The 17,430-nt window shown below is 46.8% G+C and overlaps 1 protein-coding gene across 1 annotated transcript; it reads left to right on the top strand.

Moving 5' to 3' along the window:
* Positions 1–7,086: 7,086 nt before the first annotated feature.
* AWAT2 (acyl-CoA wax alcohol acyltransferase 2) lies at positions 7,087–15,952 on the top strand. The gene is made up of 7 exons (XM_004694429.2): positions 7,087–7,162; positions 13,427–13,537; positions 13,908–13,978; positions 14,148–14,352; positions 14,559–14,733; positions 15,334–15,533; positions 15,748–15,952. Exons 1-7 carry the CDS (start codon positions 7,087–7,089, stop codon positions 15,900–15,902), a joined length of 993 nt encoding a protein of 330 aa, XP_004694486.1. The 3' UTR covers positions 15,903–15,952.
* Positions 15,953–17,430: the final 1,478 nt, after the last annotated feature.

Raw genomic sequence — 17,430 nt, 5'->3', positions numbered from 1 at the left:
ATAGCAATGACCACATACAGTCCGCTTGTTTGCTATAATCAAGATTGTTTTACAGATTCTGCAGAAGGGATGACAGGTCCCTTTGAATGTCAGGCTCCATTGTGTGGGTTTGTTTCTGTGGCCTGAATTGCAGAAAAATCAACTTTGCAAATGTTGAGCTTTACTGTTTTAGTTTGTGTTCGGGAAACCATAGTTATTATAAAATGAATGTGCTTTTCCAGTTCTGCACGAAGCCTACCACCCTCTGTACCTCCTCCCCACTCCACCCCCCACCTTCCCTCAATACACATTCTCCCATCTGGAGATTATGATCCAACTGCCAGGGCACATGCACTGCCTTGTGGAGCCACACACATTTAGCAATGGATGGGTTGTGAATATCATTTCTCACAACTGAACATTTGATAAAATGGCAGGGAGTTCAAGGTTACCTTTTCCGATAAGAAGCAATGGCAATGGTGAAAAATGGTCTTAATGATTAACGGCACTGCCTTTGCCCGTCAGCACGGTGGGAGGGGCCAGGGAATCAGTGTCTATCTTGCAGTGGGCTGTGATGATTAAATGTATGTCAAGCACTCAGCTCAGTGCCTGGCACCAAGGGGGACACCAATAAATGGCAGTTCCTCCCCCGCCCATCCGCCAGTACTTATCTCTTAGCTCATGGCTCCGTTCAGTACTCTCACACCTTCCCTTTCTCCTTCACTATTCCTATTTCTCCCACCCTTCAGGGGCCACCAGAGATGGCATCAGTTTCTATGGTAATTAGCATCCTAATTAGTTGGTGTTTAATGATCCCTAAGTGCTTATCAGGTCTGGGTTCCTAACCCATATAAAGAGGAGCTTTGCAGTAGCTCAAGGGCTATTGAGAAATTGTCAAACTCAAGCCATTAGCTCCAAGTTGCCTTAATTAGACACAATTGCACACCGTGCCATTTGGGTATGGAAATCATCCTCTCTTGTACAGGGCTTTTAGCTCTTGGCCATCTGGAAAATCACTCTTTCCCCAGCACTTTCTTATGAAAGATTATATCACTGGATTGTGGATGTTGAAATTCAAGTAAGGGGGAGATTGGTCAACAAGGACTCAACCTTACTGACGGTTCTTGAGATTACTGAGGATTTATTCTTTCATCATCTACCCACCTGTCTCTTCAGGCCATAACAGTTCTTGTTTGGTTCATGTTTGGTTTCTGTGCTGCTCTTTGCCTTATTCCTGACCCAACTGCTACCCCTCACCTGCTTTGCTCATTCTTTCATTCAGCCGTTTATCAATCCTACTCTATGACAGGCATAATTCTAAGCAACATGGATTTAATAGTGAACAAAATAGACAAATATCCAAGTTTCAGGATGCTTACAGCAAACTAAGGGAAGACTGACAAAAAACAAGTTAGTTAAGAATTATGTGCAAACTTGAAGCCGAGCTTTGCGACAGAGGCTCATTCACAATCTTGACTTGTTTCTCCCTGTGTTTCACCTCATAAATGGCTCGTATACTCTGAGTAACTCCTGTCCCCTTCCACACCTCGTAAAGGATAACATGGGTACATACAGGAGGGTTTAGACTTACTATCACCAGTGGCATGAAGTTTGAGGTGGGGTGAAATTATGGGAGAAATTGTTATGTGAGGATCCCAAATTCTGGGATATTTTTACAAGCTGAAAAAGTACCTGTTGCCCACCAGGGCAGAGGAGAGCTGCCATTTCCGGTCCTCTCTGTCATCTTTGTTCTGAGTCAGTCTTTTTCCTGATCCCCCACCACTAGCTACCTGGTTTGGTTTCAGAGTGAGGCATCTGTTCCCTCATCATTCTTAGTTTGTCAGATGAGAGAAATGAGAAACTGGTACTCTATCCATAACATCTCAACACCATTTCCAGCAGGCAGAAGAGAGGGTTAAGTTGGGGGTGGGCACAGAGCACACAGGAAATCCTCTAGCATGGGAAGTATTCCTTTGGCTAAATCATTAGCATAGGAGATAGGGAGTAGCCTGATTTCTAGGGTGACTGAGAAGTTGAGGGTGAAACAGACCTCCTGAGCCACTGAGTAGGAACTACTCTCTGGATATGATTGGACAAGGCCTGGCTGAAGATGCCACAGTGACTAGCCTCTGACCACATGATTTGAGTTCATATGGTTGTCAAATCTAGTAGATAAAAGCATGGGAATCCATTACATATAAGTTTTGTGTGAACAGAAAATAGTGCTTTAATATAAGTATGCCCCATGCAATATTTGGGACATACATATATTAAAATATTATTCATTATTTATGTCAAATTTGAATTTACTAGAATTTTGTATTTTATCTTGTCCAAGTAACCCTTCCCAGAGAGAGTGACATCTGCTATGTGTGTGTGTGTGGTGGGGGGATTGGCTTTAGTTATTGTTTACAGGGGCTTAGAGTAGAGCCAGTGGGCAGAGATGGATCCCGGTCTGAGAACAGGAGGTTTTCACTGGCACCTGGTTCAATGAAGGCCATAAGGAGCCCTCCCTAGGTGGCCTGGAATTAAAAACCTCAGAGAGCCTTTCCAGCTCTTATGGTCTTTGAGGTTCATCATCTCCAGGAAACTGAGAGGGTAAGGTCGGGAGATGATTGGACTGAGGACTGGAAGCGCAAACAGCCTTACTATTTTTCTGTTTGGTGTTTGAATGGTAGGCATGCTGACGCAGCAGTTGGGCACAAGGCCTTCTCTCTCTGGATGGACAGTCAGAACTTTTAGAATATTCCGAATGCTCACATAACAATTGATTCTGTTCTTGAGTTTCTGGCACTCTTTCTTCAAGGTAACACTGCCTGGAGGGCAGCTCATTCTAGGGTCCAGTTGAGCTCCGACCTTTCCTTCTTCAGTGCCTTGCCCTCTCCTCCCCACATCCTCTCTAAGTGATAGTGACAGCAGCCACCTACATGTGAACAACTCTTCATGGCTCATAACGTGGCTGGCCACCTGTTACTTGTCTATATTCTCAGTAGTCTGAGAGGGAGTATTAATCTCTCACTTACTTTTGAGGAAACCCCGCCTCAGAGATTTGCCCAATGCCAGTCACAGGGGTTGGGTCTTCATTCACTTAGGTATTATTTATAACAAATGCCAGTGCATGCCTACTCTGGCCTGTGTGAGGGGCTAGGCATATGAAAACACTAAGACCCAGTGTCTGCCTTTGAACTCCCAGAGCAGGGTGTGGGAGGGGTGTGAAGAGTCAAGGTGTGTGTAGGGGGAGGCAGATGCATGAAAAGACAGGAATGAATTCAATACAAATCCTCAGGGCACTGGTCGCTATTAATGAGGATCCCTTTGTGGACTCAGTGAAAGGAGTGACCCCCTCAGCCCACAGGTTTTTTCTTCTCCAGTAGGTTCTTCTTCCTTTGCTCAGACTGGCTGCCCTCTCCACTTGCTGCCATATGCTGGCCCTTGGTAATGTCCTTGGGCCCTATGCTTTGAGTCCACAGTGCACCTATGCGGGGCTGAGGTAGCTTCTCCTGGACTTTGCAGAATCTCCCCAACCTCTTACCAAGTACAGTCAGTTCCAATTAGAAGCAGGTATAAGAGCTGGTGAATAATTTGCACTGGGAGCTGGGGAGTACAGAATCTTCTGCTTGGCTGGCCCTGCAGTTGTCCTCACGTCACATTTCTGCAAGCCCGGGACCTGCAGAACATAGTTTAGAAACCAGCAACTAGCTTTACTAGCTGTCACAAGACCTGCCAGTTCCACAGCCCCCTCTCACAAATAATAGCCAAAGTAAGTTTATCCTTTGCTCAACCCACCCTGTGAACACTATTCCCTGTCCCACTATAGTGGGCTGAGTCAGAATCTTGGCTGTCCTTGTGGTTCTTCTTAGCTATCTTCTTCTCACTTGTACTGGACTGTTTCTTACATGCTAGAACCTTCTCTGTTACTGGCCTCAGACTGACATTGTGTTTATGGGACTTCATTCCCCTAAGCAGATAGCCTCAAAAAAGAGTGGGCTACCAGGCCCTCCAAAACAAAAAAGTCAGTCCAAGGGGAAGAGCCATCTGGGCTAGCAGACTTTCCTGAGCCAGTGCCACTTACCTGGAGCTCGTTGGCTTACTCTGCGTGAGGTGGAGCTGGCCCTGCAAGTAGGCATTGGAGAGAAGAAATTGTGAGCCTGTGTACCAGTCACCCTGACAGCACCAGCTCTTTCTGACAGCCGTCAGTCATCCTCATGTGGCGTTTGCCCTAAGTCTCCATCCCTGCTCAGAAGCTGACCTCATCCCTGCTGCCCACAGAATTAAGACCAGATGCTTCATCACGTGTCCAGCCTTTGGAGGTTGGAGCTACTGCCCCCTTCAGTCTCACATCCAACCTGCACCTTCACAGAAGCACAGTTCAGACCCAGATGGCTAGAGGTCCCTGAAACCCACCATGTAGTTTGCATAAAAGTGGGTGGGACAAAGCTGGAGGCAAGGAAGGTGGTCAGGTCAAGTTGGGGTGCATAGGGGTGCTCGCCAATGGGATACCTTGGGAGGACAGGGTCTTTTGGCGGTCCTTGTGACAGGGGATACCTCACACAGTACATCATGGATCTGACCGCTTCCACCATCCCAGCGGCTGCTAGTCTGGTCTGAGCCCCTGTACGGATGATTGCCATAGCCCCCCTCCAAAGGCTCTTCCTCTCCTCACCCTTTAAAAGTATGAGATAATCCTGCCTCTTATCTGCTGCTAACTCCTCAGAGACTGCCCATTTCAGTCATACTAAAAGGCCTTTCACCAGGAGGCCCCACAAGGCTCTCTGACCTCACCTTCTCTGTTCCTCTTTCTAACTTGGCTCCAGTCTCCTGCTCCTCAAAACCTGTCAAATACACCCCACAGCAGAGTATGTGTCCAGGCAGAAAGCCACCTGGCTTATCTTCTTTAAATCTTTGCTCAAAAGCTGCTTTAGCAACTTTAGCCTTCCCTGACCACTACTTTTAAAATTGTAAAGCTGTTCTCCCTTCACAACCTTTCTCCACTCCCAGCATTCTGGATCTTTCTTATACTGTCCAACCTTTTGTTTTTTCCAAGACACTTATAACACATTATCTCATTAGGTAGCAAATTCCTTGCTATCATTTGTCTCCCTCCACTAGATTGCAAACTTCACCAAAGCTTGCTTAAATATATATATATGCCCTCCCTGGTGGCACAGCGGGTTAAAGCACTGCACTAAGAAGCTTAAGCCACTTCTACATGAGTTCAATCCCCGCCTGCCCTGGAGGAGATCCACATGGCGTGGCAGACCTCTCCTGACCCGCCCGCTGCTCCCCTCAGCAGTGTACTTTGTTGATCTGCCTGCTCTGCTCCCCGCTCTGTCACTGGTGAATCCTCTCACCCTCCGCATCTCTGGCCTGTACCCCAGTTGTGTATGAATAAATAAAAGAATCTTTAAAAATATATATATATATTTATACATACATATAACATCTTTTTTTCATTTCATTTGTAATTCCCATGGAATTCCCCATGGAGAATTCACCCATGTGCCATCACCATAGTGCCGTGTGCTTTTCTCACTCCAGTTTTGATCCTGTTCCCCTCTCATGCCATTTATGGTAACATGGATGGAACTGGAAGGGATCATGCTTAGTGAAATAAGATAGAAAGAAGAAGAAAAATACTGGATGGTTTCAATCATAACAGGAGTGTAAGGGATTGGGGGGGAAACTTTTTTTTTTGCATGGTTTTGCTCACTGATAATAATCCAGCTACCTAAGAAAATGACTGGCACCAAGCAAGGTCTCAGTAGTGATGTGCTCTATTAAAAAACTTTGAGGTTCATGAGCTTTCATGTTCATAGAACACGTGGATGCTTCTACACATAGACATCCCACAGCATGCAGAACCCCTAGCGATGCTCCTGACAGGAATAAGGATTGACAACGAGGTCTACCTACATTTGTACACACAGATGCCATGTGTGTACATGAACATGCATGCAGAAACAACATTTTAAGAATTTATTTTTTATTATGACTTTGAGGGTACATTTTATCCCCTGGAATTCTACTACAAAAATTTACACCTACAGAATGGTTGAAAGCATCACACAGGGAACATCCACCACCTAAATTATACAGAAAATATTTTTCTGTATTTGGTTAACCACACATCTGTCCATCAATATGGCCCTGTTCATAGCCTTCAATTTATCTTCTATGCATGTCAAAGTAAAGTGCGTCCCTCAGTACGCCTCACCCAGCATTAATGAAAGTTCAACATGCGTACTTTTCCAATAAAATTTACATACAGAGAAATGCATAGATCTTAGGTGTATATTTGTTGAGCTTTGACAAATGAGATTTTGGACTGTGTAATTCAAAGCCCTCACAAGAGAGAGAACATTGCTTTCAGTGCCTAAATTTCTGTCATGTCTCTTCCTAGTCAATCTCCTAGCAGAGGCAAACGTGGCTTGGCTCAGATTCTTTTCACTATAGATTAGTGTTGTCTGTTCTAGAATACACACAATGATTCAATATGTATAATACACATATTTGTTTATTCACTTAATAAAACATCTAGCCAACATCTTCTGTATATACACAGACACACATGTGATGCCTTCATAGAGAGTAAGAAGTACTCTGGACTGACAGAAAGGGCAACATTATTTTTAGGCCTGGCCTGTGACATACTCTCTCCTCTCCTGCAGTAACATTGTCCCTGAGAGACCAAGACAGCTGGACCTCAGAAACAGAAATGCAGCCTCTGTGTTTTGTGTGTCCTGGGGTTCCCCTGAAGCTCCCGCTGATGCACACTGCGAGCGCTACTCAACAGTCTCCTCCCTGTTCTCACTTGCTTCCAGCACCAGAGCTTTATGCATATTTCTGCAGAACTGAAATAGAGTGTCACAATCTTAGGCCAGGATATGCTTAAGTGGGTGAAAGTTCATGTGGGTAGAAGGAACTAGATAATTAGAGGTGGTGTGTTGTTCTGTGATCGTGTGGAAGAGTCGGGAGAGTAGGAGTTGCCGGTTGGAGAGTGGGCAGGGCCTGAGAAGAAACATGAAGAGGGGATGGTGGCAGGCCCCAAGCAATCAGGGCTGCACAGCCTCCCAGCACTTACCTGGAGCGACCGGTACCCTGGGCACAATGGCTAAGAAACAACTTAAGACCTTCCTGGAGGTCTTGGCTGTTTTTCAATGGGCCTTCACTATCCTCCTTATTGGTGAGTCTGCAGTCTCTGGGAGGTTGAACACTGCTCTGGTTTGCCTGAGACCCAAGCATGTTATGGTTCAGCAGGACTTTTGATATGAAACTGGCTTGTTCCAGGCAAATCAGGACTGTTGGTTAACCTGGCTGCTAACCCGACATGCCTGCTCGTGGAGCATGTGGGGCCTGGGAGCGGACATGTGGGGATGTGCACGCACTTAGAGGCATGTGCAACCTTGTGTGTGTGTGTGTGTGAGCATCTACACTGGGGCTTGGGGGAATGTTTTGGGAAGAAGGGATGCAATCTATGGACATTAACCAATGACAAGAACTTAGCTTTAATCTTGGATTCTTGAGCAGATCATCTTTGGAAGACAGCTGTCCTGGTGGCGGGGGGTGGGGTGGGATGAAAAACTCATGTCCAGAGAAATTCATCTGGTTCTCCACCATGTGGGAAGTGGGCCTGGAAAAAAATTCTCATTGGTCAGGTGGTTCAGGTCAGTCCTGGCAAGAACTTGTGGTATATTTGGGAAGGAAAAATGCAGGTAGTCCCTGGGAGCTGGGGACTTGCAAATAAATAGAGAGAGTGGGGTAGAGGGCAGGGAATGGGGGCAGGATGGGGGTGATGAGTGTTGAAAGGAGCAGAGTTAGATTAGGAATAACAGGCATTCAGCTGGAAGAGAGCAGGTAAGGGGATTTCTCCTGGGGCTTTGATGCTAAGTTCTCAGAACCCAGAGTCAGTCAATGGCTTTCTGTCACCTGGCATTTCCTTCATGTAGATTCTGCTCTTACCTGGAAGCCTCAGGTGCTCTCTTCATCAGGGCCTTGTCAGAGATTGTCCACTCTTCCCTAAACACTCTTTCTTCTTATTTCTTATCATCCTTCAAGAATCAACCCAAATGTGGGTTTTCTTCTATTGTCTTTTTTGAGTCGTTTTTCTATCCTTACACACTTGGCTTATAAACACTCTCCTCCCTCTCCCTTCACTGTACTCAGTGTGTGTGTGTGTGTGTGTGTGTGCGCGCGCGTGTGTGTGTGTGTGTGTGAGAGAGAGAGAGAGAGAGAGAGAGAGAGAGAAGGAGAGAGACAGAGACAGAGACAGAGAAAGAGAACGAGAAGGAGAGCAAGCGCAGTCACCAGTTCCTAGGAGCTGACACTGCAGTGAGGGAGATGTGTGGGCGTGTGAACATTTATTATTTATTGAAGGCCACCTTAGGCCAGGCTCAGGTAGGGACTGGAAGCTCCATGGTGGCATTTTTCCTTCCTCAGTCCAGTTGAGTTCTTAATCTCCTTAGATGTGAACACTATTAACAGTATTTTGTGCATATTTAGCTATAAATTATAGTTACGTATATAAATGTGTGCATAGCCACACACAGGAATGCATAAATACAGGTACAAACATACGCACACCACACACACACACAGAGAGTGAAGAGGCAGTAAAATATGGGTGTTAAAAACACAGTCTTTTGAGTCAAATGGCCTGTGTTCAAATCCCAGCTCCACCACTTACTCTCTGTGTATGTTTGGCAAGTTGTTTTATTCTTTCTGAGTCTTGTTTTCTTCATCTGTAAAATGGGCACATCCAATGTATTAATTGGGATAGACAAATTCACCCTATAATCTCTGTGCCTTAAGACAGCACACATTTATTTTCTGTTCTTGTTAAATGTCCAGGATGGCTGAGGGGGAGGCCCTGCTGTCTAGCTAGTATTAATAGTTCAGGCTGATGGAGGCCCCACTAAATTTTGATGCTCCAAAATGTGGCTTCAGAGACGCCAACTGCAGGAAAGGAAAGAGAATAGAGAATTCATACTCTCCCCTTATTGCTTCCCACCAGGAGTGATAGGCCGGCAATCGAGTTGTGTTCTTATTTTGAACTTCCTTAATTATGAGTGAAGTTAACTATCTTTTCATATATTTGTCAGCAATTAGTATTTATTCTTGTGTCCAATTGACACTTGAAGGGTAAGTAGAGAATAGGTGAAGAAGAAAGGGAGTTCAGGACCGAGAGTGGGTAATACAGGCAAGGCTAGAAGAGGGGGAGAGCATGAGGCTTTCAAAACTGCCAGTGAAGTTTGATGAGGTGCTGAGGGTACAGACTTGAATAGCAATACATACTGAATGAATGAATGAGTGAAGGAAGGACAGACAGAAGAAAGAGGATACTGGAGAGGCTGCATGCAAGGGACAGAGTGTAAAGGCCATTTTAAACCACAGAAAAGAGTGGACTTTTCCCTGAGGGCTACATGAATCTATGCTAGGGTTTGCAACAAGGTGAGAGCGTTAGATTTTGTGTTAACGAGAGGGCCCTGTAGTAATGTGTGGCAAAATATTTTAAATTTTTATTTATTTTTAAATAATATAATAGTTTATTTTTACCTCATTTTGTACCTTTTTCCATCTCAGTTGTAATCCTCATGGGCTTCCCATGGGGAATCACCCATGTACCATCACCATAGTCCAGTGCACTTAACTCCTCCCACCGTTTGTGATCCCATTCCCTACTCCACCCCTGTAAAATGTCTCTGGTATATAGTTTTAAAATTTTATTTTTAATTAATTAATTGATTTTCTTACATCATCATTCATTTTGGGGTTGTATTTGATTTTTCCCCTCTGGTGTAGTCTCCGTAGTTCTCCCACCCAGGATCCCTCATCACAATCACTTGTGCTCTCCCTCCCATTTTGACCCCACTCCCTCCCCTCCCACCCCCTCAACACTGTGTGAGTGGAATAGGATTTGATGACCAGAAATTGTGGGGAGAGATAGATGGCAAGCCTGAGGTTCAGGTCCCCAGTGTGAGCTGTGTTTGGAGTAGGGGAGAAAGCAGTGGGTAGGGGGAGCATAGGGGCTAGAACTGGGCTTAAGAGCTATGGGTTCCAGTGTTCACTCTTCCCTCATGAGCTCTCACGGGGTAAGGTGGGGCAAGTGGCCCTCGGGCTCTTCCCACTCTTTAGAAGATTGTATGAGTTAAGCTAGCGTCTATTTGGACCTGAAATGCCTTGAGGGAATACACTCACAATAAGTCTGCAAAGAAGATAGGGCAGATACTGGTATTTTAATTCTCATCTGGCGGATGAGGATACTGGAACTCAGTGGCTATGTGCTCAGCAAGTGGCTCACACATTTTACAGCAGGCTGCTGCGCCTGAGGCCACACTGCTCTGTCCCCAACATTGTCTGGGGTCAAACTCAGCCTAAGGGAAACAGGGAGGTCTCTTCAGGATCAATCCCATGCTTCCTTTTATTTTTTGATAAAAGTCAGTTTTATAAAGAGTTTGTCAAAAGCCTAACTGCTGACCTTCATTTGACCCTTAGGCCTGTTTCACTGAGGCAGCTATTTTCAACTTCGGTTAGCACGCTTCTGGTGTTTACCTCCATCTGTTAAAATTTTACTATTTAATTTTTGAAATATTGCTATTTTCTGATGTAACAACTTTAGATATTGTCACTTACTTCTTAATATGGAAGATGAGAATTTGGCTCTAAAAACTGTCATTAGAGCTTCTTCTCCCCCGCCCTCTCCCAATTGGCAGGTTTTGGTTAAATGCCTGACTGTGACTAGGAAATATGATCCACAATTGAGCTACTTAGTGTACTAAGATGATATTTCCTTTCTTGTGCAACTTCTGGTTCCCCTGAAATTCATAATTGCCTCATTTTAAATTTCTTTAGTTATCTATTACGTATCTATTCATGATCACTAATTCATTCCCAAACACTGCACAGATGTGATACTCTCTTATGAGGCTCAAATACGTCAGAAATCTGTAACTCTCCTCACCACCACCATCCCCCCCCTCCTTTTTATTTCACTGGGGATATCACCGTTGGAGCCCAGAATCCTCCTGTTCTAATCCAGCTCAGTTGTTGCCTCCAGGGCCCTAGGGGAGCTTTGAATGCATAATTTAAGAAGTTGCCAGCTCTCAGGGCTGCATAAGCATTGGGTCAGTCCTTGTCCAACCCTGAGAGTGTCTCCTGAAATTCTGTACCTTGTGCCTCCCTTGCCCACCCTCCCGCTGGCTATGGCCGTTTCCTTCCTTCAGTGAATTCACCTCCCCCCACGGATTATTCCCTCGTGCTGGTGGAACACATTCCTCCAGTAGTTTTCCTGCACAGGGTGCCTGGGAGATGAGCTGAGAACGCATGTCTGAGATTGTCTTTATTCCATTTCCACACTTGATTAATCATGTGGCTGCATATAAAATGCCTTAGGTGTGTTTATTGTACTTGAGTCTAGAGTCAGGTTCAGTTTTTCAGAGAGTGATCTCCCCATTGGTGAGGAAGGGAACCTGGAAGTCTCCTTCTTTGATAAACTTTCCATCAAGTCCTGCACCTCATCCTTGCTTTATGAGATGCCTGACGTACACACTGAGTCTTCTCTAGCATCTCTGCTGCAAACAGGCATGTGTCCTGCAGGCATTCCCTTTTTGAGAAAATAGGCTTCATCGTTCTCTGTTCCAAGTCAGTGGCTCCCTCCTCCACCCACTTTCTGCTGTCTCTCATCCACCAGTGGTGTGGTGTGGTGTCACTAATTCCTTTCCTCCTCATCTCTTTCTGTCCCGTCTCCTTCATTCTCTCTGCAAACCATCTTACAGTAATTTTCATGAGGTGTCAGCAAGATGCTGAGGTAAAAATTTGCATTCAACCTGCAATGCAATGTTTAATTAGAAGCATTTTCTGATCTTTACTTTGACCCACTTTCAATCACGTAGTCTTATTGACAATTGTTTTTTTTTTTTTTTTAAGATTTATTTATTTATTCATACAGAACTGGGGTACAGGCCAGAGATGCGGAGGGTGAGAGGATTCACCACACACAGAGCAGGGAGCAGAACAGGCAGATCGACAAGTACACTGCTGAGGGGAGCAGCGGGCGGGTCAGGAGAGGTCTGCCACGCCATGTGGTCACCTCCGGGGCAGGCGGGAATCGAACTCATGAGGAAGTGGCTTTAGTTTCTCAGTGCAGTGCTTTAACCCGCTGCGCCACCAGGGAGGGCCAACAATTGTTTTTAAAATAGTCCTGCAATAATTCTAAGTGAGTGTGGCTCCCTGTGATTCATCTCTGTTAACTCTGCTCTAATTGCTCTAGCCCACAGCTCCTATACGGTGGGAGCGTAACTGCCCCTACCTTGTGCTTTTCCAGCTTGTACTTTCCTTTATTTCTTGTTCATCACCTTGGGTGTTCCTTGTGAGGCTGAAGATGATTTCCCTTTCTCTGGTGTTCCTTCTGTTACAGTGCAGGGAGAGAGGGGCACCACTGAACCCCCAAACCTGCCTGCTCTAAATAAGTTCTGCCATCCACCGCATCAAGACAAAACATATAAGACTTTAATGAAAAGGAACCTTAATACAGTGAGTATACAACACAGAAGACAAAGAATATGATTTCTACATCAAACACCTGAAGTTACCCATCCCCTCGTGGGCAAAAGTCCACCCAAAAGGGATTGGTCCAAAGCAAGGCCTGAAAGCCTGCCACAAGCCTAAAGCACCTTTTGGCCGGTACTTATGGAAAAGGGTCAGAAATGGTCAGAGAAATCTGGGAGGAAAAGAGCACAATCAAAATCAATATAAAAGCTGCCATAATGAACCTCCCCACAGATCTCTCACCCACATCTCTTCAATCAGTCCAGGGCCAAGAAACAAGCACGGTTTCTTCACATGTCTCCCTTTGCTCCATGTGGCTTCCTCAGGTTTCTTTCTAGCTCTCCATCCTGCTTCCTTCTTCATATTCCTTCTCTTCTCTGCTTAGCTCCACCCTCCTTCTGGGTAGGGCAGGGAACCTGGAACTTCCCCTTTTACTGGGGACCACCCTGTTACTCTTCCATGGATATCCCCTTAAATTTGGGGTCCTGTGACTTGATCGTTTTCCTCCTGACCCTGGGAACTTCTTGCTTTTGCTGGACCATAGCAAAGACATGTAGAGGGAAATGTCGGTTAGAGGAAAACTGCTTCTGGTTGTCTCCCCTGACCCCTAGGGTTTCCCATCACTGGCTCTGCCACTGAACTCAGCCCAGAACAGGGTCTGGGGCAGAGGGTTCCTGTGAGGAGCATGGCTGGGAAGACAAATATCTTGCCTGAAATAAGACAGAGTTGGGTGGAAGGGCTGGGACTGTGGGCATGAGGGACATGTGCTAAGGCCGAGAAATTGTTGAGTGAGCTTGGGTGAGTGTGTGTGTGCATGCACGTGTGATCTTGGGGTGGGCAGCAGTCTTGGGATTGGTGTGGGGATTGTTCACAATTCATGAACTCCAGGCTGTGCTTCCTCCAGGGTTCACAGTGCTCATCGGCAACCTCTACCTGGTGGTATTCACATCATACTGGCCTGTCACTGTGTTCCTTCTCACATGGCTGGCTTTTGACTGGAAGACCCCAGAGCGAGGTAAATATCCTGCTAGGGCTGGCTTGCCACATGCTACATGCCCTTTCCTTTCTTTATAATCCCAAGAGGATCGATTTTGGAGTTCCAAATTACCTCTTTATACTGTACCTCCCTGGGCTAGACAAGCTGAAGAGAGGGGTCTTTTCAAAGTGCTGGTAAGACCCAGGTCAGAAATAGAGTGTCTTAGGGGAGAGACTGGGTCAAAAAGCTAGACTTGTTCTAAATTGGCTCTGTTGTGCTGTAATCCATCCTGATTGTTACTTAAGAGGCCAGGAAAAAGCAGGCGGTGAGCCTACCCTGTGAGAGCCAAGAAGACTCCAAAGAAGACCACAGGGATGGGCAGAGTTTGCTACATTGGCACTGTTTACAGGTGGTCGCCGGTTTTCCTGTGTGAGGCGGTGGTGCCTGTGGAAACAGTACAGCGACTACTTCCCCATAAAGGTGAGTATCTTTAGATCCCCCTGGGTCCGGGCCCAGCCCCAACTCCAGGGCCAGCCTTTGGGTCAAGGTGGGGTTGACGGTGCTATTTCCCAGGAGGCCTGTGTGATAGAAACCCCCAGAAGCCCCCTGTGCATGGCCACACTCTTCCTGACTCCACTTTCCTCCACAGCTTTTGAAGACTCATGACCTCTCCCCCAATAACAACTACATCCTTGTCTGCCACCCTCATGGGCTACTGGCCCATGGATGCTTTGGCAACTTTTGCACAGAGTCCACAGGTTTCTCCAAACTCTTTCCTGGCATCACCCCTTATCCTCTCACACTGGGGGCCTTTTTCTGGTTGCCTATTCTGAGAGACTACGTCCTATCTACAGGTAAGTTGGTTCCTAGGCTATAAAGCCAAAGAAAAAATGGTGTCCAGAGGGAGAAGTTTTGGGGGAAGGGTGAAAGTAAGGCCAATCCCATGATCCTCCCTGCTTGTATGAAGCTACCCTGGGCTCACCTTCCTTTGAAGAGGTAGGGAGGGGAGTTTAAAGGTTTGGGAAGTGGACATAACCTTTTGGGTTTTTCTGCCCTCCAGGCATGTGCTCTGTGAGCGATTCTTCCATTGACTTCCTGCTCACTCACAGAGGCACTGGCAACTTGCTGGTGGTGGTGGCTGGTGGCCTGGCTGAGTGCAAGTACAGCCTGCCAGCCTCCACCACCCTGTACTTGAAGAACCGGAAAGGCTTTATACGGAAGGCCCTTCAGCACGGGTAAGGGAAGTTCTGACCTGGGCTAGGGAGAGGGGTTCCAACAGCTTAGAAAGGGCGGGTGGAGGGGTGAGGGGGGGGTGAAAGGAGTTCAAGGAAATTCTACCTAGGGGAGGAAAGCAACTTGTGTGTCATAGCAGAAACTGGCCCAAGTCCTCGAGGCATTTCTGCTCCTGAAGAATGACTAGAGGGCAGGCCCTGAGCCAGGTCCCTTGCAGAGGGCCTCTCATCTGGGCTGGTCCCTCCAGAAATGAAGACGTGGCTACCACTGTCTCAGAGAGCACCCAAGTTACAATATGAATTCAAGGAAAAATAAACTCAATGAAATGTGCCCTCACTCTTCATTCTCCAGCGCAAAACCTGTGCTTCACAGGAAGGCTTTGGACTTAGCTTTTCTATTGTAGCTGGCTGCTACTTTGCCCCAAGTGAAGTAGATCTGGGGTAGACCATGGGACCTTCATACTCAGCCTGGACCTAGACCCAGCTAGGTGAGGTGCTGAGGAGTCTAAGCGGATACAGGGGTGACTGATGATTAACATGCTTGACTTTTAGCAGGGTCCCTACCTTTCCTGCCAACCAGATATGTGCCTTTCCTCCCCGCAGGGTGTCTCTGGTCCCCGCCTACTCCTTTGGGGAGACAGAGCTCTATGATCAACACATTTTCACTCCCGGGGGCTTCATCAACTCCTTCCAGAAGTGGTTCCAGAGTTGGATACACATCTACCCTTGTGCTTTCTATGGGCGTGGTTTCACTGAGAACTCCTGGGGCCTTCTGCCCTATGCAAAGCCTGTCACAATTGTTGGTAAGTGGTCCTTCTGCTGACAGCATCATCCAAGGATGTACGATCCCCTCCTGAGGCTAAACCTCAGCTCTGGTCATGTCCAGAGTCAGCGAATCTGGCCAGGATGGGTGGAGGTGGTGTAAGTGTGTGGAGAACCCAGGTTTGTGGGCTAAGGCCCATTCTGAGGAGTGAGCTGTTCTGATACTTTCCTCTTTTCCTTCTCTGTGTCTGACAGTTGGGAAGCCTCTACCAATGCCCAAGATTGAGAACCCAAGCCAGGAGATAGTGGCTAAATACCACACACTGTATGTGGATGCCTTATGCAAACTGTTCAACCAACATAAGATGAAGTTTGGCATCTCAGAGTCCACGGAGCTGGTGATGGATTGACAGACATCATCAGCAGCCTCTCAGTCTGGCTGAAGTTGTAGAACAGTGAAACAGGACAAAAGTCAACTGGTGTGTGTGGGGGGATCCTGCTCTTGATTGAAAAACTCCCATGCAAAGAGATGCTAGATTTCTCCATGGTATCAAATATGTTTTGTATCTGAATTGTCTGTGCTTTAACCCTCCAGAGCTGTGTTGTTTACTGTGAGCAGCCAGTGTTGCAAGTGTTGTAGAGTCCACTTCCTCTGAATGGGATGTAAAACTTGCACTTGATATTGTCAGTGTGGGGAGGAACTGCCCGTTTGGTTGTTTTCTGGACTCCACTTCCCTTTCTTCTCTCCCCTCCTAGTTCTTCTCTGCTTTATCGCTCCAAGAGACAGGGAAGGCCCTAGGGGAGAGTTACCCTGAGGAATCCTAACATGTGCCCACTTAGTGCCGGCATTGATGAAGACAATGGACAGAATAAAAAGCTATCTTCTGATACTGCTCATGTCTCAGCTAGTCTGTTTGGAGGGCCTAGGATGCCTGCACACGTTTCTCTCTCTAGCTCTCAAGCACACATATCTCTTGACACGGAGACTTCCACAGAACTGGGTGCCTTGCGATCCAGTGGGCTCTGAGTTCAGACTCCCACCTACAGGCCATGTGACTTGCAGCCACCTCTGAGCTGGTTTCCTCCTCCACACCATGGGGCTGCTTACCTCAAAGACTGTTGGGAATATCAAATGCAACGGAACTTTGTATTACACAAATTATTCTCCTCTGTCTTGCGTATTTTCTGTCCTTGGGTGACTTATTTTCAGGGCATCTCGATGTTTAAAAGAAAGTTTACATTGTAGGAGCTTGTCCTTTAAGACTTTAAGTAATTGATAACCCTGCTACCTACTGGTCCAACTGTTTCTGCCTCAAGATGCTCTAGTAGAATGGGCCGGGCTGTCTATCCCCATCAAACACCACTCATGGCCTGGCTCTCTTGCCTGTCATTCCAGCCCCTGGAGGGAAGCCAGGGGCCTGGCTTCTGGCAGCCACAGAGAACTCTCCTTGTAGACAGCGAGTCTTAGACTTGGCCCATGGCTGTCGGCAATGGCGAGGTTACACCTGGGCTCACAGCTCCCTGTTCCATCTCTCTTGGGTGGATGCCACTTGATCTCAATGTTTTAGCTGCATCAGTGGTTGTCAGCTTGGTCCAGAACACCAGCGTCCTCGTCAGTGTGGCTAGCTGCCTCCTCCACACCTGGGTGCCTGCCTCGTGTGCTGCTCTGTGCCTTGAGGCAGCTGCTTTACCTCCTGCTGTGTTCATTACATCCCTTGCACCACAGCTGCCATTTCCCCGAGCTCCCATAAGGTGTCTTAAAATCATTTTCTGACTCTCCTTTGGTTTTCTTTAAAATGTGTACCTGTAACCTACCTAGGGTATCCAGATGACCCTGCTGGGCACCAACACCCTGCCTGTGCACAGCGAGTATTGCTTTGCCAAAGGCAGGTGTGCCCACTTTCACCACTTACCTGGTGGGCGCGGCGGCTGCAGGGG

The sequence above is a fragment of the Condylura cristata genome, unplaced genomic scaffold (assembly GCF_000260355.1).
Source record: "Condylura cristata isolate star-nosed mole 26May11 unplaced genomic scaffold, ConCri1.0 scaffold00043, whole genome shotgun sequence".
In the NCBI taxonomy this organism is placed as follows: domain Eukaryota; kingdom Metazoa; phylum Chordata; class Mammalia; order Eulipotyphla; family Talpidae; genus Condylura; species Condylura cristata.
This window is presented reverse-complemented; position numbering and strand designations above follow the sequence as displayed.

What these genes read in the sequence shown, in the direction of transcription:
- AWAT2 (XM_004694429.2), top strand. Translation starts at nt 7,087, where the DNA reads ATGGCTAAGAAACAACTTAAGACCTTCCTGGAGGTCTTGGCTGTTTTT. An exon ending in CTTCACTATCCTCCTTATTG is followed by an intron (nt 7,163 to 13,426) that starts GTGAGTCTGCAG and finishes TGCTTCCTCCAG; the next exon opens with GGTTCACAGTGCTCATCGGC. An exon ending in CTGGAAGACCCCAGAGCGAG is followed by an intron (nt 13,538 to 13,907) that starts GTAAATATCCTG and finishes CACTGTTTACAG; the next exon opens with GTGGTCGCCGGTTTTCCTGT.